The 23,970-nt window shown below is 56.1% G+C and overlaps 3 protein-coding genes across 9 annotated transcripts in view; 2 read left to right on the top strand and 1 right to left on the bottom strand.

Annotated features, from left to right (window-relative positions):
- The window catches only part of ZC3H18 (zinc finger CCCH-type containing 18), a 52,942-nt gene extending 40,281 nt beyond the window's left edge, over positions 1 to 12,661 (top strand). For 3 of the 7 annotated variants that reach the window (XM_068411469.1, XM_068411473.1, XM_068411475.1), the window contains 7 exons: positions 1,369 to 1,512; positions 3,168 to 3,320; positions 5,650 to 5,810; positions 6,366 to 6,562; positions 7,717 to 7,813; positions 10,042 to 10,138; positions 11,804 to 12,660. In XM_068411469.1, coding sequence (XP_068267570.1) covers positions 1,369 to 1,512; positions 3,168 to 3,320; positions 5,650 to 5,810; positions 6,366 to 6,562; positions 7,717 to 7,813; positions 10,042 to 10,138; positions 11,804 to 12,002 — 1,048 coding nt within the window. In that variant the 3' untranslated portion in view covers positions 12,003 to 12,660. Of the gene's footprint in view, positions 1 to 1,368; positions 1,513 to 3,167; positions 3,321 to 5,649; positions 5,811 to 6,365; positions 6,563 to 7,716; positions 7,814 to 10,041; positions 10,139 to 11,803 lie in introns of all 7 variants that reach the window. The other 4 variants (XM_068411470.1, XM_068411472.1, XM_068411474.1 and 1 more) reach the window with 3 other exon arrangements.
- A 1,497-nt stretch (positions 12,662 to 14,158) lies between these two features.
- On the top strand, positions 14,159 to 19,656 carry IL17C (interleukin 17C). Its single transcript, XM_068411610.1, has 3 exons — positions 14,159 to 14,212; positions 18,072 to 18,388; positions 19,407 to 19,656. Exons 1-3 carry the CDS (start codon positions 14,159 to 14,161, stop codon positions 19,654 to 19,656), a joined length of 621 nt encoding a protein of 206 aa, XP_068267711.1.
- A 1,143-nt stretch (positions 19,657 to 20,799) lies between these two features.
- CYBA (cytochrome b-245 alpha chain) lies at positions 20,800 to 23,597 on the bottom strand. The gene is made up of 6 exons (XM_068411478.1): positions 23,387 to 23,597; positions 22,448 to 22,517; positions 22,170 to 22,244; positions 21,872 to 21,955; positions 21,684 to 21,765; positions 20,800 to 21,587 (listed from the first exon to the last, which is right to left on the bottom strand). Exons 1-6 carry the CDS (start codon positions 23,442 to 23,444, stop codon positions 21,405 to 21,407), a joined length of 552 nt encoding a protein of 183 aa, XP_068267579.1. The 5' UTR covers positions 23,445 to 23,597; the 3' UTR covers positions 20,800 to 21,404.
- Between the last annotated feature and the right edge of the window lie 373 nt (positions 23,598 to 23,970).

A 23,970-nucleotide genomic window follows, 5' to 3' on the forward strand; every position in this document is an offset into this window, starting at 1 on the left:
TTTGGCAGATGATGCCAGCGTTCCTGCTCTTTTAAATGCCTGAAGTTGCTGTTTCACAAACTCCTGTAATACACAGTAAATTATGGATACATTGGAGGGTGACACAACACCGTAGTGATGTCACCTCTTTCAAGGTGACCTGCAAATAAATTACACCATGGGAATCCCCCTGAATTCTCCAGAATACGGAACAATCCCCTTTGCCCCACTTTTTGCACCTTATTGACCTGCTTTTTTTTTTTTCCCTTCTCAGAGGGTTCAGCCCTTTAAGGACACACTCTCCGCCTGCAGCGATGTCTTTACACCCATCTGGTGCACGTTGCAGTGCTGGTTTGGTAACACACGACAGCAGCCAGCAGCCTGCGTGGGGATTGTTTTGGCTGTGTAACATTGCATGCTCTTAATCCTGTGCTCTGCAGGGGCTGAATGCAGATATTCTTAAGCACCAGAGGAGGAATTAACAGTCTCTATTTTTGTACGCAGACAGCCGCCTCCTCCCAGGTTAATAGTAGGCGTGACATCAGTGCTGGGGGTGTTGAGTAGTCACCAGCTATTAGAGCAGAGGTTGGAGAGCTCTGAGCCCACAAGTGAGCAGTGCTGAGGAGCCAAAGCGATTCTCAGCTCGTGTAGTGGGTGCTGGATGAAGTCACAGGAGCGTTGCGTAGCGTCCTCTGTGCTGGTGTCACCCATCAAATGTTCTGTGGGGTGACAGCAGCCAAGGGACAGGTCCAAGGGACACTTGCACACTCAGGCTCTTTTGCACCCTGCTAATCCATGTGAGGGAGAAGAGCATTTTTGCATAAACCGTGTGCGTTTGATTCTGAAGCCTGACTGGCAGATGTTAAGTAGGTGTATACATTTGGGATAAAAATGCACAGAATCAAATGGATAAGGAACAGCAATTCCACTTCATTAGTTAATTTGCAAGTCAAATCTCTCCAAAATTGGCTGTTGTACGCTAACTTGTCTCTGAAAAGTTGACTTGATTTAGAACGTAGGAAACACAGAATCCCAGAATCAATGAGGTTGGAAGAGCCCTCTGGGCTCATCGAGTCCAACCATTGCCCTGACACCACCATGGCAACTAGACCAGGGCACTAAGTGCCATGGCCAGGGTTTTCTTAAACCCCTCCAGAGATGGTGACTCCACCACCTCCCTGGGCAGCCCCTTCCAATGTCTGAAATCCCTTTAGGGGAATCCCTATTGTTTGAGAGAGTTTTGGTGAAATAGCCACGTGTCTGTAGCTGCAGTAATCATATCTATATGATATTTCATCAATAACAAACATGAATGCATTTCATCTGAGAATGTCTGTGTTCTGTATCTACCGAGTTTGATCAAGCACATGAAAATTTCCAATTTTGTAGTGAAAAATCTGTGAAGAAACTAGCTGCACTTCCAGTCCCTCAGCCACTCGCTAAAATTACAACAACTGCACCGGAGCCAGCCAAACCAGGGGATAATCGAGAGGCAAGAAGGAAGGAACGTCAGACAAGGACTCCACCCAGGAGGTAAGAAAGGTGTGGGGTGGAGTGAGGCTTGATCTCCTGAAGATAGAGCAAATCCTGGGTTTCTCTCAGGAGTACCAGCTACAAGGGCTTCCTGGTGTTAAAAGCTGTTTCCTGGGGCAGGAAGGAAATGGGAAGAGAGGGAAGGAGTTGGGGGTGAATGATAGTGACTGGCTCCTGTCTCTGGAGGCTGGTTGGGGGCTGAAGTAGGTGGAATACATGAGATGTGCCAACAGGGCAGGGTCTGCAGTGCAAAAAAAGGCGTGTTTGAGAGCTGCTGGTTGGGGAGGGTGCCCAGCGAGGAAGCAGAGGTGCGTTTGGTGCAGAGAGCAGATCTGACGTGTTGGAGGGTCAGGATTTGTGGTGATGGGTTTGGGCCCTGTTTACTCAAAACATATGCAGGGAGTATTTCTCCTGTGTGGTCCCAGGAGCTGGTTCATCAACATCCCGCAGTCCTGCTGGAGGAGAGGAGGGAGAACTCCCCCATCCACAGCTTGCTGGCTGCCTGCTCTGCTTTCTCTGCCTGGCTTCATCCTGTGTGACTACTCTGAAAGTTTTGAGTGTTTTCTGTCTGTCCTCTAACTGGTTTTGTTGTCTTTTTCTCCTCCCTTTGTATTTAAAGATGTTTATCAGGCTTAATCCGTGGTACTGTATTTTAAAGCGCTACAGGTAGAGTTGCCTGTTCTTGGAGGGACACCAAGTCAGCTGAGCACAGCTGAAATTCATCGTGCATCATTCTGACATTAGAAGTTTTGAAATAGCAGTACAATACCTGTCTGCCTAATCTGTGGCAGCAGTAGCTTGATGTGTAAGAAGTGTATTTAATATCAGTGTCTGTTACGAGCACTGGGAAGGTTTATGTACACATAAGGCTTATGTGGTTTTCTTGGATCACTGGATGATGCTTTTATTAGTGTGTTTCGAAGATGCTGTAAGTCTGTTTCCTGAAGCATCCTGAGTCAATTCTTAATTTTGCATGGGATTGCATCTCCTGTTTCTTCCCAGTAGCTAAAGGCCAAGCAGTTACGTCTCCATAGGTGAAAACTAACCATGACAGTTTCTTTTTCCCTAAAAACTCCATCAGTTCTAGTTTCCATTTTGCTTACTTTAACCAGTTAATCATGGTCTTAGATGTCTTTAGCCACCTTCCCTTATTTTTTATTCCAGTCTTGGGGTTTGGGGTTTTTTTTTCATGCTTATACCCACACAAACCCCACAGCCCCACACTCTCCCTGCCGTGCAAGTGACAAAACAGCTCTATTTCTGTTAGTGCTGGTGTGTTAGTCACAAAAAATGTCTGATTATTTATATAGCCTGAAATACAAGGTAGTCCCACTGTTATGCAGTTAATTTTTCTTTGTAGGAACGATTTGTTCATGATATCAGTACAGGATTAAGGTGCTGTAGCTCATTCTTTGCCTGGCTTTCATTAGCATTAGTCAGATTGCATAAAACATCGACTGTTCAGAGAACAGATGCTTCCTCAGGACTGGGAACGCAAGGTTGGGAACATCTGCAACCATTACATTTGCAAAGCACGGATCTTGTGTACAATACAGGACAACAGCATCGTGCTCAGACTGTCCCCAAACAGTTTCTTCTAACCCCGTTGCACGGCGGAGCGCAGCGAGGTGAGGGTGTCGTTTGCTGTCTTGCAGGCGGACCATCAGTGGCAGCATCAGCGGCAGTGCCAGCAGCTACAGCGGTTCCAGTTCCCGGTCTAGGTCCTTGTCTCGGTCTCTCTCCAGATCCCATTCCAGATCGTCGTCTGCCTCAGTCTCCCACTCCCCCTCTGGATCCAGGAAATCCAGGTACAGCCTCAACCCTTCATAACCTGTGTTGAAGTAGGAGAAGATTATAACCATTCTTGGCTGTTGTGGTTTCTTGCAGCAAAAGCTCTCTCTAGCTTCGAGTATTAAACTCTGAATCACGACAGTAGTACAATGTTGGTAGTGTCCTTGTGGCTCATTCAAGAAAATAATCTCTCATGTGTGCCAAACTGCCCATTTTTATCTAAATTATGACCAAAGCGTCTCCTAATGGCCAGGGTGATCCCACATCCTAATTTATTTACAAGCTAACAGTTTTGGGCTACACAGCTTTGCTCTTCTAAACCTCTGCTACCTCTGGTTACTGAATGTCCTTAGGGAAGATGCTTGGCCTGTCAGGAGAGGCAGGTCAGAAAATACCCAAAAGGCTCAGCTAATGATATTTTCACTTTGCTGGCGAAGTTGCATGGCCAGTTCCCTTTGTGTTTAGCCCCAAGTGAATAGTTATATGGCTGTTAGTCTGTGGGATGTGTAAACAGCTAACTCCCTCCAGTAAAGAGTCATGAAATAAACCCCTTTCAAGTCTTTCATGTGGGTTTTTTTGCATCTGTTCGCACACAGGAATCCCTGAAACCTCACAGGCAGCCTTGAAGCTTCCCCGTGGTACAGATTTAAAAGTAGACCTGTAGTGTAAAACTAGTGGATTAAGTAGGACTTGGCTCTGACCAGAAGTAATTCACATATCTGAACTCTCTGAAACTCCAAGGCTCGACATCCGCATTATTTTGTGGAAATACAAACTTGTTTACTACATGCTTGTCACATTCATCAGATCAGGCAGGGGTGATGCAAGAGGTTCAGAGAGCACTCGGGCACGCTGGCTCTGCGCTGCCCTGCCGTACAGGGCTTGAGAGGAGAAGATGGGGAGGACTTCATGCAGGTGTTGCTTGTGTGGCACCAGGGCCATGCTTGCTGCTTTTACAGGTGTGTTGGAACTGGGTGATCTTTAAGGTCCAGCCCACAGAATCACAGAATCAACAAGGTTGGAAGAGCCCTCTGGGATCATCGAGTCCAACCGTTGCCCTGACACCACCATGGCAACTAGACCAGGGCACTAAGTGCCATGGCCAGGCTTTTCTTAAACCCCTCCAGAGATGGGGACTCCACCACCTCCCTGGGCAGCCCCTTCCAATGGCTAATGACCCTTGCTGAGAAGAAATTCTTCCTCATGTCCAACCTGACCCTCCCCTGAACCAACCCAAACCATTCTATGATTCTGTGAAGCACAGGAAATATAGTCTGTGCCCAAACCAGATTTGCTGTCACAACCTTGTAGCCAGGAGCTTTCCTGGAGAAAGACTTTCTGGCTCATGTGGTCACCGTTGCAACAGTCTGAGACCTTTCAAAGCTCATCTCTGTCAGGATACCAGTGGGTACAACTTGGCAGCTCGTTCCAGGGCTCGTCTGCGCCGCAGCTGCCGCAGCCCGTTCAGTCATACACGAGCCGGCTCCCAGCAAGCCAGCTTGGACCTTGCTGGTGCACAGGAGTCGGTGTGGCCTGCAGAACCTGCTGGAGAGGCTCCCTGAATATTCATGCAGTTAGCGTGTGCCTGGTCCCACGTGGCCGTGGCTGCGGTGCCAGCCGGCTCCCGGCAAGCCGGGGTTTCTGGAGCCGCTTCGGTGTAGCGCAGCTGCGGTGGTGGCGTGCCCCTGAAGGGAAGTCTGGTGCATAACTCTGTGTGTCTGATACATTTCTAAGTAGAAAGCCTCCCTTAAATGACTATAATGATTGTCTGACATTTTTAATGTTGTGAATCCATTAGGAGATAGGCATCTCGTAGGCACTATTAGAAGATAACCATCTTGTAGGCATCTTCCCTGTCATTACAGCAGTCGTGACAGTATGTGCATCCCCAAAACAGGCACCTGGGCTCTCCTGCGCCCTGGGGAGCTGGGCAGGAGCTGTGGGCTGTAGGACTCCAGGGCTTTTAAAGCCTCCATGGATAAATGTGTGCCTAACAACAAAACCATTGCCAGGGAACCCTTGACCTGAGCCAAAACACTGACCTGTCCGTGATAGCGCACTCTCTGCTTTCGCTTTTTGTTTACGTGGGGAAACAGTGACTTGTTTACATGTTACCTTAATTGTGTTTATAAATAAATAGTACTTCCCAGACTTGTATCTAATGTGGGATTTTTCATATTATCTGCACCCCAGGAGAGACAGCCTTTCTCTCTTCCTGGTTATTGCCTGCCTTAGTGGCTTTCTGACATCCCAGCCACGCGGGGGAATTAAAACAAAGGTGTCTGTCTCCTCGCTGCCTGCTTCTTGTTGCATTCGTGACTGTAACGGGCTGTTGGCTCTTTCCAGGTCCCTGAGCGTGAGCAGCGTTTCTTCTGTCTCTAGTGCCTCCTCTAGCAGCAGCTCCGTACGCAGCGCCGACTCCGAAGACATGTACGCGGACCTGGCCAGTCCCGTGTCCTCAGCCAGCTCCCGATCCCCGACCCCAGCGCAGCAGAAGAAAGGTAGAGGTACCTGGTTTGGTATTTTCTTCTCCAGGGGGTCATGGGGAAAAGAAGAGGGGAGCAGAGATGTGCGTACAGCTTGCTTGGTGATACTGTGGGCTTCAGGAAAATTGTCGAGCAGAGGCAAACACTTGTGACTGGTGTAGAGTGGAGGAGCCCAGAGGCTTCACCTGAGGAGGGTGAGACCACGCAGAAGGAAGGCTGTGGAGCAAACATACATTCACATCCTTCCATCCCTGTGTCTCTGGCTGTAGAGGTGCCTTTTCCTGCCTGGGAGTTCTGCCTGATGCCCCCCTCTCTTACCTTTTTCTCTTTCACCCTTGCACGGTGATGCTAAATCATTTGGACAACTGCAGTATCATGTAGCAGAGTTGGCAGCAAGAGCCTTTTGTTCTTTGTCTTTTATGTTCAGCGTCCTCGCTGCGGAAATTCTGGTTTCCTGAATCTTTTAACCTTGGGGCCGCGTGCTGGGCTAACTGGTGTGGGCTTTTTCAGTCCCTGGAGCAGCATCCTCTTGCCCTGCCCTCCAAAGGATCTAGATGTGTGCTCTGGTTTCAACAGGAAAGTCAAAAAAAGAAGATAGCGCTAAAGAGGAGAAGCGGAAACGGGATGTGCCCGCTCAGCTCCTGAAGTCAGCCAAGCCCACCCCGGGGAGCAAATCGCAGCAGCATCTCCAGAGCCAGCAGCCCTCGGCCCCTCAGGCTCAGCAGGGGGGCTTCAGCGCTCACAAAGAGATCAAACTGACGCTCTTGAATAAGGTGAGAGGTGGGGTGGGTGCCATTCCCTCTGCACTGGGGGTCTGGGAGGAGATGGGATGGATACTGGGGCTCGGGGCTGGCGGAGGTGGAGCTCCAGGCTCCGTGCTGTCGGGATGAGCTCAGCCGGGTAGGTCTGCAGCTGGGATTGAAGGGCGGCAGACAGGAACCAGTCTGGCAGCACACACCCTGTGGTGGCTTGAGTTTGGGACTGTGTTGGCGGCTCCCCTGGGGCACATTCCTGCTGCAGCTTCAAGGGCTCTTCCCCGCTTTCTCGAAGGCTGCAGCCGGTGCGCCAGGGCGAAGGCGTGCGCGGCTCGGCCCCACGCGCGCTGGGGCCTTGCCATGCTCCCTGCACGCTTCCGAGCCAGCTCTCCTCCCACCGCCCGCTCGGGAGCGAACTGCTGACGAGTCATTAATTGAGTCAGGAGGTAAAAGTGGCCATCGCCTCTCCGAGGTGCCTGCCAGCAGCCGCGCTTGCTGCAGCGAGCCTGGCTCCTTCCCCTTTACAACCGAGCCCGCTGCCCCAGTTTGGTGCCATTGCAATCCACATCACGGGGGAGAGCTCGGCCTCGTGGGGTTTTGTGCCGGAGCAGGGTGTTGGCCCCAGTCACGTGGGTCGGTTCCTGTTTTTGAAGCGTTACTGTTTTTTTCTGACAGTCCAAATTCCCCGTTGCAGTCTGAGGCCACAGTTTTCTCTTACTTCCCCGTGCTGTGACGTGAGGCGCCTTTATCGAGTCTGTGAAGCATGCTCGGTGGGGAGGAGTGTGCAATTACACATAACTACCCGCTGGCACGGCCGGATCCTGGAAGAGGGCACGGCTCCACATGCCTCCTTGACATTTGCTATCCTTGGTGCTGCCGAAAAAAAAGCTGCTACAAAACGCTGCTGTTTTCCTGTTTCTGGCAATTATGAAAACAGCCCGTGGAACACAGCGCAGCGTTAGCCCCAGTGCCAGGGGATGCTGCTGGTTGCTTATGGTGGTAGGGGAACCACACGATGCCAGTGATGGTTGGGACTGGCATGCACAGGAGCCACGCTGGCATGAGTGAGCCAGCGCATCGCGGGCACCCGTCACAGGAAATCTCTCTGCCTGCTTCCCTCCCCAGGGGGAAGTGGCTGCTCAGCTCCGTTGTCTGTTTTAATTCCATTTTAGGCAGCTGACAAAGGAAGCAGGAAGAGATACGAGCCGGCAGACAAAGACAGGCCGAGCTCTCCGCCAGCCAAACGGGCCAACACGTCACCTGACAGAGGTGAGACATCAGCCATCCCAGGGACTCCTGGCCTGGCTGGGTTCCTGCTCTGGTGCTCCAGCGACAAAAGTCTCTGCTGCAAGAGTCCATTCGCTGGAGAGGTTAATTGCAGGCATGTGTCCCTCCAAAACCTCCGAGTGTGCAGTTGCCACCAGATAACACGGGCGTATTAACCGTCCTGCTGCAAAAACACGGTGGAGGTGAGACGCTGCGGTGTGTGAAGTAAGCGAGGTGAGGTCAGCCCTGGGCAGGCCAAACCCGGCCTTGCCTAGCTGTCTTGTGGTGCACCTTGTGAGTACCTTGGCTCCACTATGTCTGTGGAGCCCTCGCTTTGAAGACAGGGCATGCACATCTCCGCGGCAGGGACGTGCTCAACTCCGCTGTAGGCACGCGTCCGTCCCACAGCGGCCTCCTGGTCTCTCTCTTCAGGTTGGACATTAGGAAGAATTTCTTCTCAGAAAGGGTTATTCGACATTGGAAGGGGCTGCCCAGGGAGGTGGTGGAGTCACCATCTCTGGAGGGGTTTAAGAAAAGCCTGGCCATGGCACTTAGTGCCCTGGTCTAGTTGCCATGGTGGTGTCAGGGCAACGGTTGGACTCGATGATCCCAGAGGGCTCTGCCAACCTCGGTGATTCTGTGATTCTCTAGTAACGCCGTTGGATGTGGCTGTGGAAGTCAGAGGGTTTTCCTTTACTGTATCCTGGCGTCTTCTCTGCCTTGTATTTCAGTGCATCGCAGTGGTTCTTAAGGACAAGTAGTGACAGGATGAGGGGGAACGGTTTTAAACTGAAAGAGGGGAGATTGAGATGAGATATGAGGAAGAAATTCTTTGCTGTGAGGGTGGTGAGACCCTGGCACAGGTTGCCCAGAGAAGCTGTGGCTGCCCCCTCCCTGGCAGTGTTTAAGGCCAGGCTGGATGGGGCTGGGAGCAACCTGGTCTGGTGGAAGGTGTCCCTGCCCGTGGCAGGGGGTTGGAACTAGATGGGCTTTAAGGTCCCTTCCAACCCAAACCATTTTATGATCCTATTAATCCTTCTGACAGAAAGGCTTGTGGCAGTGCTTAGAAAGGGCACGCGGGCTGCCGAGGCTGCGGGGTGGGTGCAATATTGCCTACATCACCCGTCCTGCGAAATGAGCCTATTTCCCCACTTGTGTGTGACACAATCTGATCTAAATCATATATTTAGAAAGACACGAGCTTTCCAAGTGTCCTGTGGCTGAATCTCCTCAGCAGCAGCCTGAGCACCTCAGAAAACAGAGCTAGCCAGGAGAGGGACCTGAATGCCACGCTCCAGCCTCTGCTCTCGCCGCTGAAAAACAAAGCAGGGGGGAGTCGTCAGCCAGAGGTGCCTGGTTTTGACGTAGAAGCCAGCGTTGACACGTGATGTTGTTTTCCCTGTTGTCTCGGCTGTAGGTGTATCTTGTTGACTCTGGGTGCCAGCCAGAAAAAATTTCTGTGCTAATAGCCTTGGTTGCATTTGACTCCTGCAAAGGCAGCGTGGAAGGGACTGGGTGAGGGTGAAGTTCACTGGGATCTAGTTCACCACTACTGCTGAGCTGCAGACAAATGAACGGGCCGAGCAAACTGTGCTGATTTTATAGATACATAGATGTAATTATATACTTTATTTGTTGTATGTTATAAAGCATTTTTAAGCAGTAGCAAATAGGACACAAGCCCTGAAGGCAACTCAGCCTCACCTCCCAGTGGCGAGCGTACCCTTGGCTGAATTGGGACTGAGCGAGGAGCACCCTCCTGTGCTCCAGTGTCCCAGCACAAAGCTGGTCACTGTTTGTGCCCTGAGTCTTCCTCCCCTGCCCCGTCACCTTGCTGTGATCAGCTCTGCAGCCATAGTTGCCTCTCTCTGCGCTGGGTAGCGGTGGTTGGGAAACCTGCTGCAGCAAAGCTGGATAATGCTGCTGCAGGATCCTGGTGGGCTTCCCACCCCCTGCAGGTCCCCATTCAGGCAGGGCACGACGGTCCAGTCCGTGCTGAACCAACCCAGGCGTGATGCTGCCTGTGGATTGGCCCCAGCTGGCTCCGACAGCATCCCCTGAAGATGGGGTGATCTTCCTTTGCTGGCTGCCACTGGACTTGACCTTGTGATGGCGTGATCTGGGTGGTCTGAAGAGAGCGTCCTTGCACTGCTGAGATGGTGCAGTAGGGAGGGTAGCGACCCGCACCTTGGCGACGAGCAAGAACATCTCACCTTTTATTCTCCCGATAGGCTCTCGTGACAGGAAGGTGACTGGGAGACTCTCTTCACCCAAGCAAGAGCGACAGAGGGGCCAGAACCCAAAACCTTCTCCTGCGCAGACAGACAGGTCAGTGCCCACTTGTTCTCGTGGGTCTCTTGTGGGCCAGGCTGGGGCTCACACATCAGTGGTTCGGGGCAGCTCTGGGGCTCTCTGGCCATAGTTTCCAGTTGCCACGGAGGCACAGTGAGAGGAAGGACGTGAAGCTGCCCAGGGGTGCACGCAGAAGCCACCAGCTAAGCCCTTCCAGGTCAGAAACCAGCAGGAGCCTGGGGGTTTTCATGAGGTCAGTCCCAGCAAGAGGAGCTGAGTTAGGTGCAAGCTCAGTCATGCCGGTGCCTCTGCCTCTCGTTAGCGCTGCGTAGTGCTGATGAGAAAGAAAGTACAACCTCTTCACCCTGCTGCACCTGGCTCGGGTGCCCAATTCCCTTCCTTCGTAGCCTGGCGTACCCTCAGCCCCTCACTTTGCTGTTGTGAGATGTTAAACGTGGCCCCTGCGTGAGCCTGAACGGTGACTAGCCCTGGCTTTGCGCTCTTCCGTCCCCTCTGGTGACAAGTGACCAGCTCACGTGCCATTTCTTGGCAGTCTGCACCCGCTGCCGTGCTGGGAATATCCCATTGCAGAACTGGATGTGTGGCTCCAGGGGCCTTGGGCTGCGCTCCGCTCCGCTCGGAGCCCTTTAGCTGGAGGCTCGTGGAGCTCCTTCCGCGGCACACCTAAAGCTCCCCCAGTCCTCCCTGCCCGCAGCCAGCACTGCTTTGCATTTCTCTGGTCTCATCTCTCCGAGGATCTCTGAGCACACAGGGACAGCCCTGTCCTGCACCCCTGCAGTCCTCGGCCAGCAAGACTCACGTCATCCCCTCTCCCTGGCCTGGGGCACGAGCGAGCCTCCATTGCTGTGTGTCGGAGTCTTCCCAACCCCAAACCTGTCCCTGGCTGCCCCAGCCCTGTCCTTGAGGCCCTGAGGTCCTGTTTTCTAGCGGTGAGGAGGAACCTCAGCCTTTCCAGCGTGGTGGTGCTGACCGCATCCTTGGGTCTTGACCTTCTGCCTGCTGCTCGTTGGTTTGGTGGTGTCACATGGTGGGTTCCATGGCAGGAGGTGGTGAAGGACACGTTGGGTTTCTCTAGGGCAGCCCAACGGTAGCTCTGTGTCATGGTTTGAGCTCCTTGGGGCTGTTTGGGTCATGCTTGCAGCACCACTTCTCCTTAGTGCAGGTGGTGTTACCAGAGGGGACGGTGACTCCTACCACCATCTGGCAGCAGCGGTGGCACAGGCTTCCCCAGATGGCCCAAGTCACTAGAAGGTGCCCGCTGAGCCTCAGAGCGTGGCTCAGACCGTGCCGGTGGTGCCTCACCGAGCTGGCAGCACTGCAGAACCCCAGCAGGCTCGTGATGCTGCTCTGCTTCCCGGTCCCATCATCATCCTCATCCCACCCTAAGGGGAAGCATTGGCCTCCAGCACAGGAAAAGCCACTGCTGCCCACGCTGGGGACCAGTGGCTCCATCCTCCCCGTGCAGGGCTGGCCAGGCTCCCCACCCGCAGGGGCCGGGGCTCTCGGGATTGGAGACCCTGGGGACGCTCCGGCCCTGCCCCTGCTGCTCTCCCCTCTTTGCTTGTGTCCCCCAAGGAGCTGCTGGTGCTCAGATCGATGCTTCCCACCGGAGCAGATGCCACTGGGTCCGTTCCTGTCACCACGTGCCTCTCACCCCCCTCTCCTCTCTCTCCCCTCCAGGAAACGCCAGCTCTCACCTCAATCCAAGAGCTCCAGCAAAGTCACGAGCGTACCGGGCAAAGCATCCGAGCCGGGCCCCACAGGGGCCAAGGGGGGCAAATCCAGCACCCTGTCGCGACGGGAGGAGCTCCTGAAGCAGCTCAAGGCGGTGGAAGATGCCATCGCTCGCAAGCGGGCCAAAATCCCCGGGAAAGTATAGTGGGGCCGGGCGCGGAGCACGGCTCTGCCCCGGAGTGACTCTTCCTGTTTTTATAAATAGTGTAAAAGCGGCCACCTTGGGATTTTGCAGTTCTGTCTTATTTTGGCTGCGGTTCTTTTTAAAAAAAAAAACAACAAAAAAAAAACCAAACACACACACACACAAAATAAAAAAAAAAAATTGAATTTTTGTCAGCTGAGACACCCGCGCCGCCTCGGGTCGTGCCCGTTCTGCACAGAGGACTCCAGCCCTGTCGGCTGCTCTCGCTGTTCCTCTCCTCCTCTCTGCCCTCTCCTCTTCGCTAGCCTTGAGTTGTATTCTCCTAGTTAGCCCTGCTGTGTGTTGAGTGTCTTCAGCGATGCAGTTCCATATACTGTGTACCGAGAGAGCCGAAAACTGCTGTGAACTACTGGCGACATCACCTTCTCCCCCTGCCCTCCCGCCCCAGGAACAAAAATATATATATATTCTTGACTCGAGTCTCATTGGGAAAATGACCTGTCTTTTATTTGAAGCATCAGATTGTTTTAGTTGATGTAAAAGGAGCCCTGAAGGTGTTGTGGGGTTGTCTGTCAAACGAGGAGGGTCCTTCTTCCTTTTTTTTTGTTTCTTTTCTTTTTTTTTTTTTTTTTTTTGAAGGGATCTCCCTGAAATAAAGTATTTTGATAACCAGTTCTTCCTTTCTCTGCCTGCCCCCCTCCTCCCTCTCCTTTGCCTCGGAGGGGGTCTGTCCCCTCCATCTCTGGGCTGTGTAGTTTATGGGTCCTGCTCTCCTGCTGCCCCTGCCCCTGGCACAGGAGCTGCTGTGTCGCCTCCCTGGGGGTACCTGAGCCCCCCAGCGCTGTGGAACCACCCCATCTGCAGCCCCCACCTTGCTGGTATTAAATCCCAGTATCCCACTGGTGTTATCCCCTGCCAGGGAGGGGAGCAGAGGGTGCTGCAGCCCATCCCTTGCTGGTGTCACCCAGCACAACCAGTGCCTCGGGGCTCATCCAGACCTTGGGGGGATGATGTGTGGGGTCCCTGCTCCCCTCGTGGGTGCTGTGAGAGGCTCTGCGTGCCTCGTCCCTGCTTGGGCTGGGTGGCACCCCATGAAGTCACCACCAAAACGGGTGCAAATCCTGTCCCTCTGGTAAAAGACCGAAGCGGGACCGTGCCTGGTGCTGCACCTCTGCAAAGCTGCTCTCCCACATGCTCCCCCCGCCCCAGTACTGTGCTTCCCGTTATACTGGGACCACTGGGCTGCTACGGAGCCCTGACCCTGCACACCAAAGGTGCTGAGCCCGTGGTCCAGCACCCACCGTCTCCTCCCCACTCCACTCAGCACCATCATCCTGACTTTGATCCTCCACGCCCTCGGGGACATCCCTGGGTGCCGGAGCATCAGCGGGGATAACCACAGCCCTTTCCAGGGTTGCCCAATTTGGGATTTCTCCTCCCAGTAGCCCCAGGAACGTGACGGTGATATCAACGTGGGGTTATGCAACGGGGCCGTGGGTCGTGGGAGGGCTGGGGTGACATCCATAGGATACCCTGGGTGCCCATCCACCGTCACCCGGCCCTCCGGCCACTTGGACCACGCGGTCCCACCATGCCCATCACCGGGGCAGCCAAACTGGTGGCCACCTTCCCTACATGTCCATGTCCATCCCCATTTTTCTTTTTTTTTTGTTTTGGGGGGTGGAATGTTATCAGGAGCTAATTTCCGGGCTGAAACACTCGGGGTTGAGAAGGAAGTAACCCGCGGGGAGGAGGAAGGCAGCCGGAGCTGGAGTTTCCAGGTGTGTGTGTACATCACCTGCCCCAGCCCTATATAAAGGAGGCGGCGGCGGCGGTGCTGCCACTCGGCCGCCCGCATCCCCGGGGCACCAGGTGGGAAAGGGGTGTCCCCCCCTCAACTTCACCGTGTGCCCACGCTCGCGACACCCACCTGATGGTAACGCTGGGGCTGCAGGGTGGGAGCTGCAATGGGGCAGAATATATGTGTGTGTGTATATATATTTATATATATTTATATATGTACATATGTGCATGGAGAGGGTTGCATGCCACGTGCGTGGTGGGGAGGGTGGGTAATGCACGTGTGTGTGCATAAGGGCCCCCCCCAGCTGGTGGGGTGGCAGCATGTGCTGTGTGTAGGTGCACATGTGCTGGTGATGCGTGTGCCAGTATGTGGCAGGCTGGCGGTGCACGTGGATGTGTGTGTGCTGGTATGTGGGGAGTATAGCGCTCTATACATGTAAGGACTGGCCAGGAGTGGGTGTGCATGGCTCTAGGCACACATATATATGTGTGTGTGTGTGTCTATGTGCATATGGCCAGGTAGTTTAGGTGTATGTGTGTTGGCATATATCCATGTGCACATACGCATGTGTGCTGCTACGTGTGTGTACATCTGTGTGTATGTCCATGGCATGGTAGAATGGGGAATATACATTCTTGTGCATATGCACGTCATGCACCCTGATACTAGAGAGCAAGAGAGTGTGTGTGTCATGCACATGCGCTGCCATCCTTCACATGTGCAGGCAAATGTGCTGATACTGTGTTTGTGCTACGTGTGTGCTGGCACTGTGTGGGGGGTGGTGTGGAGGGGGTGTATATAGATATATACATGTGTGTGTATAGATATATGTCTGTGTGTATGTACAAGTATTCTGTGTGTGTATATATGTACAGATATTCTCCTTTTGTGTTTGTGTGTGTGTATATAGATATATATAGGTATTCTCTGTGTGTGTGTATATGTACAGGTATTCTCTGTGTGTGATGTACAGATGATTGATAGTCTCGCTGTGTGTATATAGAAATATATGTGTGTGTATTCTCTGTGTGTGTATATATGTGTGTATATATATATATATATATATGTACAGATTCTGTGTGTGTGTGTGTGGAGAGAGAGAGAGATATATGTGTGTGTGTGTGTGTGTGTGTGTGTGTGTGTATATATCACAGAATGGATATATGGATTCACAGAATCACAGAATCCCAGAATCAACCAGGTTGGAAGAGCCCTCTGGGATCATCGAGTCCAACCATTGCCCTGACACCACCATGGCAACTAGACCAGGGCACTAAGTGCCATGGCCAGTCTTTTCTTAAACCCCTCCAGAGATGGTGACTCCACCACCTCCCTGGGCAGCCCCAGGCATGCATATATATATATATATATATATATATATATATATATGTACAGGTATTCACTGTATGTGATGTACAGATGATTGATAGTCTCTCTGTGTGTATATAGATATATGTGTGTGTATATATGTGTGTGTGTGTGTGTGTGTGTACACAGATATTCTCCTTGTGTGTGTGTATATATATATATGTACAAATTTTCTGTGTGTGTGTGGATATATATATGTGTGTATATGTACAAGTGTGTGTATGTGTATGGAGGGGAGGGTGTGTATGTACAGATATTCTCCTTGTGTGTGTGTGTATATATATGTATATACACACAGAGCTATTCTCTGTGTGTCTATGTGTATATAGAGGTGTGTGTGTGTATATATATATGTATGTACAGACATTCTCCTTGTGTGTGTGTGTGTGTGCACGTGCATGTATGTACAGGTATTCTCTGTGTGTGTGACATACAGATAGTCTGTGTGTGTATATATAGATGTGTGTGTATATATGTACAGATATTCGTGTGTGTGCATATGTACAAGTATTCTGTGTGTGTATGTGTATGGGGAGGGGGTATATGTACAGATATTCTCCGTGTGTGTGTGTGTGTGTGTGTGTGTACAGACAGTGTGTGTGTGTGTGTATATATATAGATATGTGTGTGTATTCTCTCTGTGTATATGGGGGTGTGGGGAGAGAGAGAGAGAGAGAGAGAGAGAGAGAGAGTCTGTGTGTGTATAGAGAGATATGTGTGTGTATATGTACAGATATTCTCTGTGTGCATGTGTATATATGTGTGTGCATTCTCTGTGTGTATGGGGGGGGGTGTGTATGTACAAGTATTCTCTGTGTGTGTGGGGGAAGGGGTATATGTACAGATATTCTCCTTGTGTGTGTGTGTGTGTGCACATGTACAAGTATTCTCTGTGTGTCTATGTGTATATGGGAGGGTGGGGGGGGTGTATGTACAGATATTCGTGTGTGTGTGTGTACAGGTATTCTCTGTGTGTGTGTGATGTACAGATAGTCTCTGTGTGTGTGTATATAAATATGTGTGTGTGTATATTCTTTGTGTGTGTATGTGTATATAGATATATGTGTGTATATATGGCCAGATAGTCTGTGTGTGTGTGTATGTGTGTGTGTGTATATATATATAGAGATATATGTGTGTGTATTCTCTCTGTGTATATGGGGGGTGTATATATGTGTGTGTGTATATATATATATATATATCTCTCTAGTCTCTGTGTATGTGTACAGATATTTGTGTGTGTATATGTACAAATATTCTCTGTGTGCATGTGCATATGGGGGGTGTGTATTCTCTGTGTGTATGTGTATATAGAGAGGGGGGTGTGTGTATAGTACAGATATTCTCCTTGTGTGTGTGTGTATGTGTACATGTACAAGTATTCTCTGTGTGTATGTGTATATGCGGGGTGTATGTACAGATATTCTTGTGTGTGTGTACAGGTATTCTCTATGTGTGTGATGTACAGATAGTCTCTGTGTGTATATAGATATATGTGGTGTGTGCATATTCTTTGTGTGTGTATGTGTGTATATATATATATGTGTATATATGTCCAGATAGTCTCTGTGTGTGTATATATATATATATATGGATATAGATATGTGTGTGTGTATTCTCTTTGTGTATATGGGGGGGTATATATATATATATATATATATATATATATATATATATAGCTAGTCTCTGTGTGTGTAGAGATATATGTGTGTGTATGTACAGATACTCTCTGTGTGTATGTGTATATGGGGGGGTGTATGTACAGATATTCTCTGTGTGTGTACAGGTATTATCTCGTGTGTGTGTATATAGAGATATGTGTGTGTATATGTACAGGTATTATCTGTGTATATATATGTACAGATATTCTCTGTGTGCATGTGTATATAGATGTGTGTGTATGTACACATAGTCTGTGTGTGTAGAGGCGTGTGTGTGCATATGTACAGCTATTCTCTGTATATCTATACAGGTATTCTGTGTGTACAGCTATAGGGGGGTGTGTACACATACAGGTATTCTCTGTGTGTGTATACACATGTGCTGGAGCTGTGTGCATGCTTACACATGCTACATCTGCAGGGTTGGGGGTGTGGATACACATGTGTGTGTATGTCAGCGCACACACGTGTGTGTGTCAGTGCACACTCTGTGTGTGTATGTCAGTGCACACTCTGTGTGTGTGTGTGTGTGTGTGTGTGAGTGCACACTCTGTGTGAGTGTGTGTCAGTGCACACACGTGTGTGCTCACGCTGTCGGGGTGAGCCCACAGGCACACACGTGCTGGCACTCTGCATGGCACAGCCCCTGGGGTGGGGGGCTGCGAGCTCACCCTAAGGGACCCTGTGGGGAGGGGGCTGTGGGTCCCAGCTCTGGGCTGTGCCCCAGGAGGGCAGGGTGGGTGCCAGGGCAGGGTGCCAGGGGGTGCCATGCAGGGTGCCATGCAGGGTGTGGGATGCCAGGGCAGGGTGCCAGGGGGTGCCATGCAGGGTGCCATGCAGGGTGCCATGCAGGGTGTGGGATGCCAGGGCAGGGTGCCAGGGCAGGGTGTGGGGTGGCAGGACAGTGGTGGGGTGCCATGCAGGGTGCCAGGGCAGGGTGTGGGGTGCCAGAGCAGGGTGCCATGCAGGGTGCCAGGGCAGGGTGTGGGATGCCAGGGTAGGGTGCCAGGGCAGGGTGTGGGGTGGCAGGACAGTGGTGGGGTGCCAGGGCAGGGTGCCAGGGGGTGCCATGCAGGGTGCCAGGGCAGGGTGTGGGGTGGCAGGACAGTGGTGGGGTGCCGGGCAGGGTGCCAGGGGGTGCCATGCAGGGTGCCAGGGCAGGGTGTGGGGTGCCACGCAGGGTGCCACGCAGGGTGCCATGCAGGCCCCCCCCGCCCTGACCCGGTCCCCCCGCAGGGCTGGCTGGGTGCCCTGGTGCTGCTGGGCGCCCTGGTGCTGTGCCGCAGCCTTCGCCGCCCCCCGCCCCAGCCCCACGTCCACTGCTACAGCGCGGGCGAGCTGCGGGACGGCGAGGCCCCCGCGCCCCTCCTGGCCCGCACCCTGCGCTGGGACCACCACTTGCCCGTGCAGCTGGTGCCACAGCTGGAGCGCTCCGAGCCCACCGGCCACCGCCGCCACCGCCGCCACCGGCCCCGCGCCTGCCCCGCGCTCCAGCTCCGCGCCGGCCTCCGCAGCGAGCCCAACGAGCGCTCCATCTCCCCGTGGCGCTACCGGTGAGTGCCCGCTGCACCCTGCCTCAGTTTCCCCACCCAGGACCCCCCACCCCATGCTGCCTGCTGCACCGTGCCTCAGTTTCCCCACCCAGGACCCCCAGCCTCACGCTGCACCGTGCCTCAGTTTCCCCACCCAGGACCCTCGGCCTCACACTGCACCGTGCCTCAGTTTCCCCACCCAGGACCCCCGGCCTCATGCTGCACCGTGCCTCAGTTTCCCCACCCAGGACCCCCAGCCTCACGCTGCACCGTGCCTCAGTTTCCCCACCCAGGACCCTCGGCCTCACACTGCACCGTGCCTCAGTTTCCCCACCCAGGACCCCCGGCCTCATGCTGCACCGTGCCTCAGTTTCCCCACCCAGGACCCCCGGCCTCACGCTGCACCGTGCCTCAGTTTCCCCACCCAGGACCCCCAGCCTCACGCTGCACCGTGCCTCAGTTTCCCCACCCAGGACCCCCAGCCTCACGCTGCACCCTGCCTCAGTTTCCCCCACCCAGCACCCCTCAGCCCCACACTGCACTGTGCCTCAGTTTCCCCCCACCCAAGACCCCCCCACCCCACGCTGCCTGCTGCACTGTGCCTCAGTTTCCCCGCCCAGAACCCCACACCGCCTGCTGCACCGTGCCTCAGTTTCCCCACCCAGGACCCCCCACCCCACCCTGCCTGCTGCACCGTGCCTCAGTTTCCCCACCCAGGACCCCCCCACCCTGCACTGCCTGCTGCACCATGCCTCAGTTTCCCCACCCAGAACCCCCCCACCCCACGCTGCCTGCTACACCCTGCCTCAGTTTCCCCACCCAGCATCCCCTTGGCCCCACACTCCCTGCTGCACCGTGCCTCAGTTTACCCACCCAGGGCCCCATGCTATCTGCTGCACCGTGCCTCAGTTTCCCCGAGCATCCTTCACCCATGGCATCTTTGTTGCCCACCTGGAGGGGTCGATCCCAGCACGGGGTGGTTTGGGGTGGGGGGTGCAGGGGAAGGGTCTCGCTGACCATGTCCCCCCCCACCCCGCAGCATCGATGAGGACGAGAACCGCTACCCGCGCAAGCTGGCCTTCGCCGAGTGCCTCTGCAGCGGCTGCGTGGACGTCAAGACGGGCCGCGAGACGACGTCGCTCAACTCGGTGGCCATCCACCAGACCATGATGGTCCTGCGGCGCAAGCCCTGCCCGCGCCCCGCCGCCCACGGCCTCGTCACCTTCGAGGTGGACTACGTCAGGGTGCCCGTGGGCTGCACCTGCGTCCTGCCCCGCACCGGCTCCTGACCCCCCCACCCCATGGAGCCCCATAACGTGACCGTGTCACCGCATCCACCCTGACCCGTGCTTGTTTTAGAGCACCCACCCCCGTGCCCCCCCACCTCGGTATTTATGAGTTATTTATGACATTTTAACCCATATTTATTGCTGACCCCCCCCGCCAAGGTTGCGACTCCGGGTCCAGCATCGCCCCGTGGTGCCCCAAGCCCCGTGGCTGGACCCTGTGAGCGCTGCCCGGGGGCTCGCTGGATTATTTATTCCCCCCCAAAGGTATTTATTGCCCCCTCGATATGTGGGGGGGGGGCATATTTAATGCTATTTAACGCCAGCAGTGTGGAGCCTGCGAATAAAGACTGACCCCCCCTCCCAGCGTGGTCCTCACTCTGGTCCCAGCTCGGTGCTGGTGGTGGGCAAAGGGGCACAGATGGGGATGAGGGTCCTCTGGGGGGATGCTCGGCTGTGGGGCATCTCTCAGCCCCAGCACGGTGGGCAAAGCACCAGTGCACCCAGTATGGCAGGGCAGGAGGAGCTGGGAGGCGATGCAGAGGGTGGCAGGGCAGGGGGGTGCCCCACACCCCCAGCCCCACACCACCCACACCCTTCCCACCCTTGGCACCCACGTCCCACATCCCCACTGCCACCTGCCCTGCCAGCACCCATGGGTGCCCTGGGGTGGCTGCACCCCCCCCCAGGGCTGGGGTTCACGTGGGGGCTCCCAGCAGCTGCTGATGCCCAAGGTGGGGGGGGGTCAAGGATTTGTCACCACCAAGCTGCGCGTGGTCCCACACCCGGGCACCCAGACACCCCCCAGCACCCACGAGTGGGAGTGGGGAGGGAAATGCCCCCCCTTTCCCTGCCGCGGGGGTCACCCCAGGCTTTGGGGGCTCCTCTGGGACACATCCCCCCACCTTCACCCCACCCCTGGCTCCAGAGGGGGGGCACAGCACAGCGGCCACCCCCACCGCACCACATGTCCCCTGAGGATGTCTCCCTGTCCCCCCCCAACGGCAGGAGGGACACAGCCCTGCAGTAGCCACACTCTGCACGCCCCCACCACGGGGTTTGCCCGTAATTGGGTTATTTGTCCTCAAACCCCCCCCAAACCCAGCCCCAGCCCCCCCAGGGCAGCGGGACGTGGGGGGAGCCGGCGCCTTTCCCACCTTTTATTGCAACAGCAACTGCAGAAGTGACAAAACACAGCGAGAGGCAGTGGCAGGAGCGGAGCTGCCTGGTCCCCTCCCCTGTCCCCCGTGGGGCTGCGGGGCCTGGGGACCCCTCTGGGAGCTGGGGATTCCCCAGAGACCTGGGGACCCCCAGGGATTTGGGGACCCTCCAGGGAACTGGGGGCTGCTCGGAGAGCTGGGGACCCCCTGGGAAGCTGGGGATGTCACAGGAGCTGGGGACCCCCTGGGAGATGGAGACCCTAAGAGAAGCTGAGCATCCCCAGGGATTTGGGGATCCCCAGGAGCTGGGGAGACCCTGGGAGATGGAGACCCTGGGAGATGGAGACCCCAAGGGAAGCTGAGCACCCCTGAGGATTTGGGGACCCCCCAGGGAACTGGGGAGACCCTGGGAGATGGAGACCCCAAGGGAAGCTGAGCACCCCTGAGGATTTGGGGACCCTCCTGAGGAGCTGAGCACCCCCAGGGACTTGGGGACCCCCAGGAGCCAGGCACCCCAGTTTCCCCCCCGAGGGGCCAGGGGGGCAGTTGGGAAGCAGGATTGCGAGCGGCAGCGGCAGGAGGGCCCCCCCCTTACTCAGCCTCCACGGGGATGGGGTTCACCTGCCCCCCCACCTCCGCCGGCTGCTTCTTGCGGGCGTCGGCGGGGGGCCGGGGCGGGGGGTTGCTGGGGGGCTGCTTGATGGTGTCCCCCACGTGCGGCCGCTCCCGGGGCTTCTGCTCGATGGGTCTCCACTCCTCCCCGCGCACCGCTGCCTGCAAAGCCATGGGGGGAGTCATGGGGGGGGGTCCCCTTCTCCAGGCAGGCCCCCAGCCCCCCAAACCCCCTCCCCAAACCCACCCTGCGCTCACCAGCAGGTAGATGCCACTGGCGATGCCCAGGCAGACGGTGCCCAGGATGGTGGAGAGGAGGAAACCGGCGGGGACGGCCAGGCTGCACGGGAGATTGGGGGTTCAGGGGGGGGCTGCACCCCAACCCTGACCCCACAACCCCAACCCTGACCCCGCAACCCCAACCCTGACCCCACAACCCCACTTACGCGGCGTGCAGCACGGCTCGGATGTAGTAATTCCTCGTGAGGGGCCCAAACACCTTCACCACCGCCGTCACGTACTTCTGGCCGCTGCAGAGCGACACTGGGGGGGTCAGAAGAGCCAGTCCCCCCTCCCGAGGGGGCACCCAGCCCCAAGGGACCCCCATCCCCACGCTGTCCCTCCATGGGAACCCACCCATGGGATCCAGCCCTGCTCCTGACCCCGGTGCCATGTCCTTGTGTCTGGGGTGGGGGGGTACCAGGACCCCCAATCCCAGGGGTGAGGGGGGGGGACACCACTTACCACCTCTCCATGGTGGAGCCCTTTTTCCGCTTGCTCCGGGGGTACTCGAGCAGGCAGACCAGGACGCCTGCTGCGCTGGGGGGGGGGTCAAGGAAAAGGGGTGCTCGGGGGCAGGATTAGTCCCTAGGCACAACCCTCACCCCACAAAAAGGGCTGTTTGGGGAAAGAGGGATTTAGACCCAGACTGGGAAGGAGGAGAAGGTCTCCCCCCACCCCATCCATGCCTCTCCCCCCAAAGTGGGGCTGGGTTGCCCCCCAGGAACCCTCTCGAAGGATACATGGCGTACGCCGCGAAGTACCAGCCCTTGAACTGCCCCGCCACGGCCACGATCCCCCCCGTCAGCATGACTGCGGGGACAGAGCGGGGCTGGGGGGGGGCCCTGCCTGGGGACACGGCCCCCCAGGCCAGGACACAGCCCCCCAAACTGGGATACAAACCCCCAACCCGGGATACAGCCCCGGGGACCCCAACACACGGGGTGCCAGGGAGATGCCATGTGCGGGACCCCCTGGATCCAGGGAAGGGAACAGGGGGCTCTGGGTTGGGGGGCTCGGGGGGCTGCAGCCTCCACCCACCAGCTTTGCCCCCCCCTGCTGTCCTGCGTGGGGAGGGGGAGACGAAGGGAGAGAGGGGGAAGAGGGGGATTGAGGTGGGGCGAGGGGGACGGGAGAGGAGGGAGAGGAGGGAGAGGAGGGAGAGGAGGGAGAGGAGGGAGAGGAGGGAGAGGAGGGAGAGGAGGGAGAGGAGGGAGAGGAGGGAGAAGGGGGGAGAAGGGGGGACGAGGAGGAAGAAGGGGGGACGAGGAGGAAGAAGGGAGAAGAGGAGGAAGAGAGGGGGGACGAGGAGGAAGAAGGGGGGACGAGGAGGAAGAAGGGGGACGAGGAGGAAGAAGGGGGACGAGGAGGAAGAGGCGGCTCTGGCTCAGCGCATCCCCAGCGGGGCCGGGACGTCCCGGCCGCCTCCGGTGCCCCCCGGTCGGCGGGGCCGGGCCCGCCCCGGGACTCGGTCCCCCCCCGGAGCCGGGCCCACCGGCTGCCCCCCCCCTCCCCGCCGGGCTCTCACTTCCTCCAGCCGCCGGCCGTGCCCGGGGGGACGCGGCTGCACCGGGCCGGTGCGGGGACACCCACGGCGAGCCCCGGACCCTCTGCAGCACCCGCGTCCCCATCACCCGCCCGGCCCCCGCACCCCGCAGCCCCCCGCAGCCCCCCGCACTCACTGAGCCCGGCCGCCAGCGCCTGCTCGTTAGCCCACATGGCCCACTCGATCTGCCCCATGGCTCGGCTCGGTCCGGTTCGGCTCCGCTCGTACCGGTTCCGTTGGGTTCGGCTCCGCCCGACCCGGAAGGCGGACGCGGCGCTACCGTGTGACCGGCCCCGCCCCCTTCGCCCCTGGACACGCCCCTTTTGTCGTTGGCCACGCCCCCACGGGGACCCCCTCCAGCCCCCCCCCACCCCAAGGGGACACAGGGGCCATGTGGGGACAGGATCAGCCCCGACAGGGACATGGGGGGACAGGGGACATGTGGGGGTGACGGGGATGGTGTGGGGGACAGGATCAGTCTGGTCCAGGGGGACAGGGGCCATGGGGGGGTGATAGGGGTGTTGCAGGGGGACAGGAGCAGCCCCAGCAGGGACATCTGAGGGACAGGATCAATCCTGCAAGGGACATGGTGGGGGCAAGGGACATGGTGGGGACAAGGGCCATGTGGGCTGTGCAGGGGGACAGGATCAGCCCCGCAAGGGGGGACAGGGGCCATGGGGGGGGACAAGATCAGTCCCAGCAGGGACAAGTGGGGGAACA

Source organism: Nyctibius grandis, chromosome 12 (genome assembly GCF_013368605.1).
Source record: "Nyctibius grandis isolate bNycGra1 chromosome 12, bNycGra1.pri, whole genome shotgun sequence".
NCBI classification, from domain to species: Eukaryota; Metazoa; Chordata; class Aves; order Nyctibiiformes; family Nyctibiidae; genus Nyctibius; species Nyctibius grandis.

Bases quoted from the DNA above. Each gene is read 5' to 3' on its own strand.
- IL17C (XM_068411610.1), top strand. From the start codon at position 14,159: ATGCGTGTGCCAGTATGTGGCAGGCTGGCGGTGCACGTGGATGTGTGT. The intron at 14,213-18,071 runs GTATGTGGGGAG...GTCCCCCCGCAG, and splicing joins ACGTGGATGTGTGTGTGCTG to GGCTGGCTGGGTGCCCTGGT. The intron at 18,389-19,406 runs GTGAGTGCCCGC...CCCACCCCGCAG, and splicing joins ATCTCCCCGTGGCGCTACCG to CATCGATGAGGACGAGAACC.
- CYBA (XM_068411478.1), bottom strand. From the start codon at position 23,444: ATGGGGCAGATCGAGTGGGCCATGTGGGCTAACGAGCAGGCGCTGGCG. The intron at 22,245-22,447 runs GTATCCTTCGAG...CCCCCCCCCCAG, and splicing joins TACTTCGCGGCGTACGCCAT to CGCAGCAGGCGTCCTGGTCT. The intron at 21,766-21,871 runs GTAAGTGGGGTT...TCTCCCGTGCAG, and splicing joins CGAGCCGTGCTGCACGCCGC to CCTGGCCGTCCCCGCCGGTT.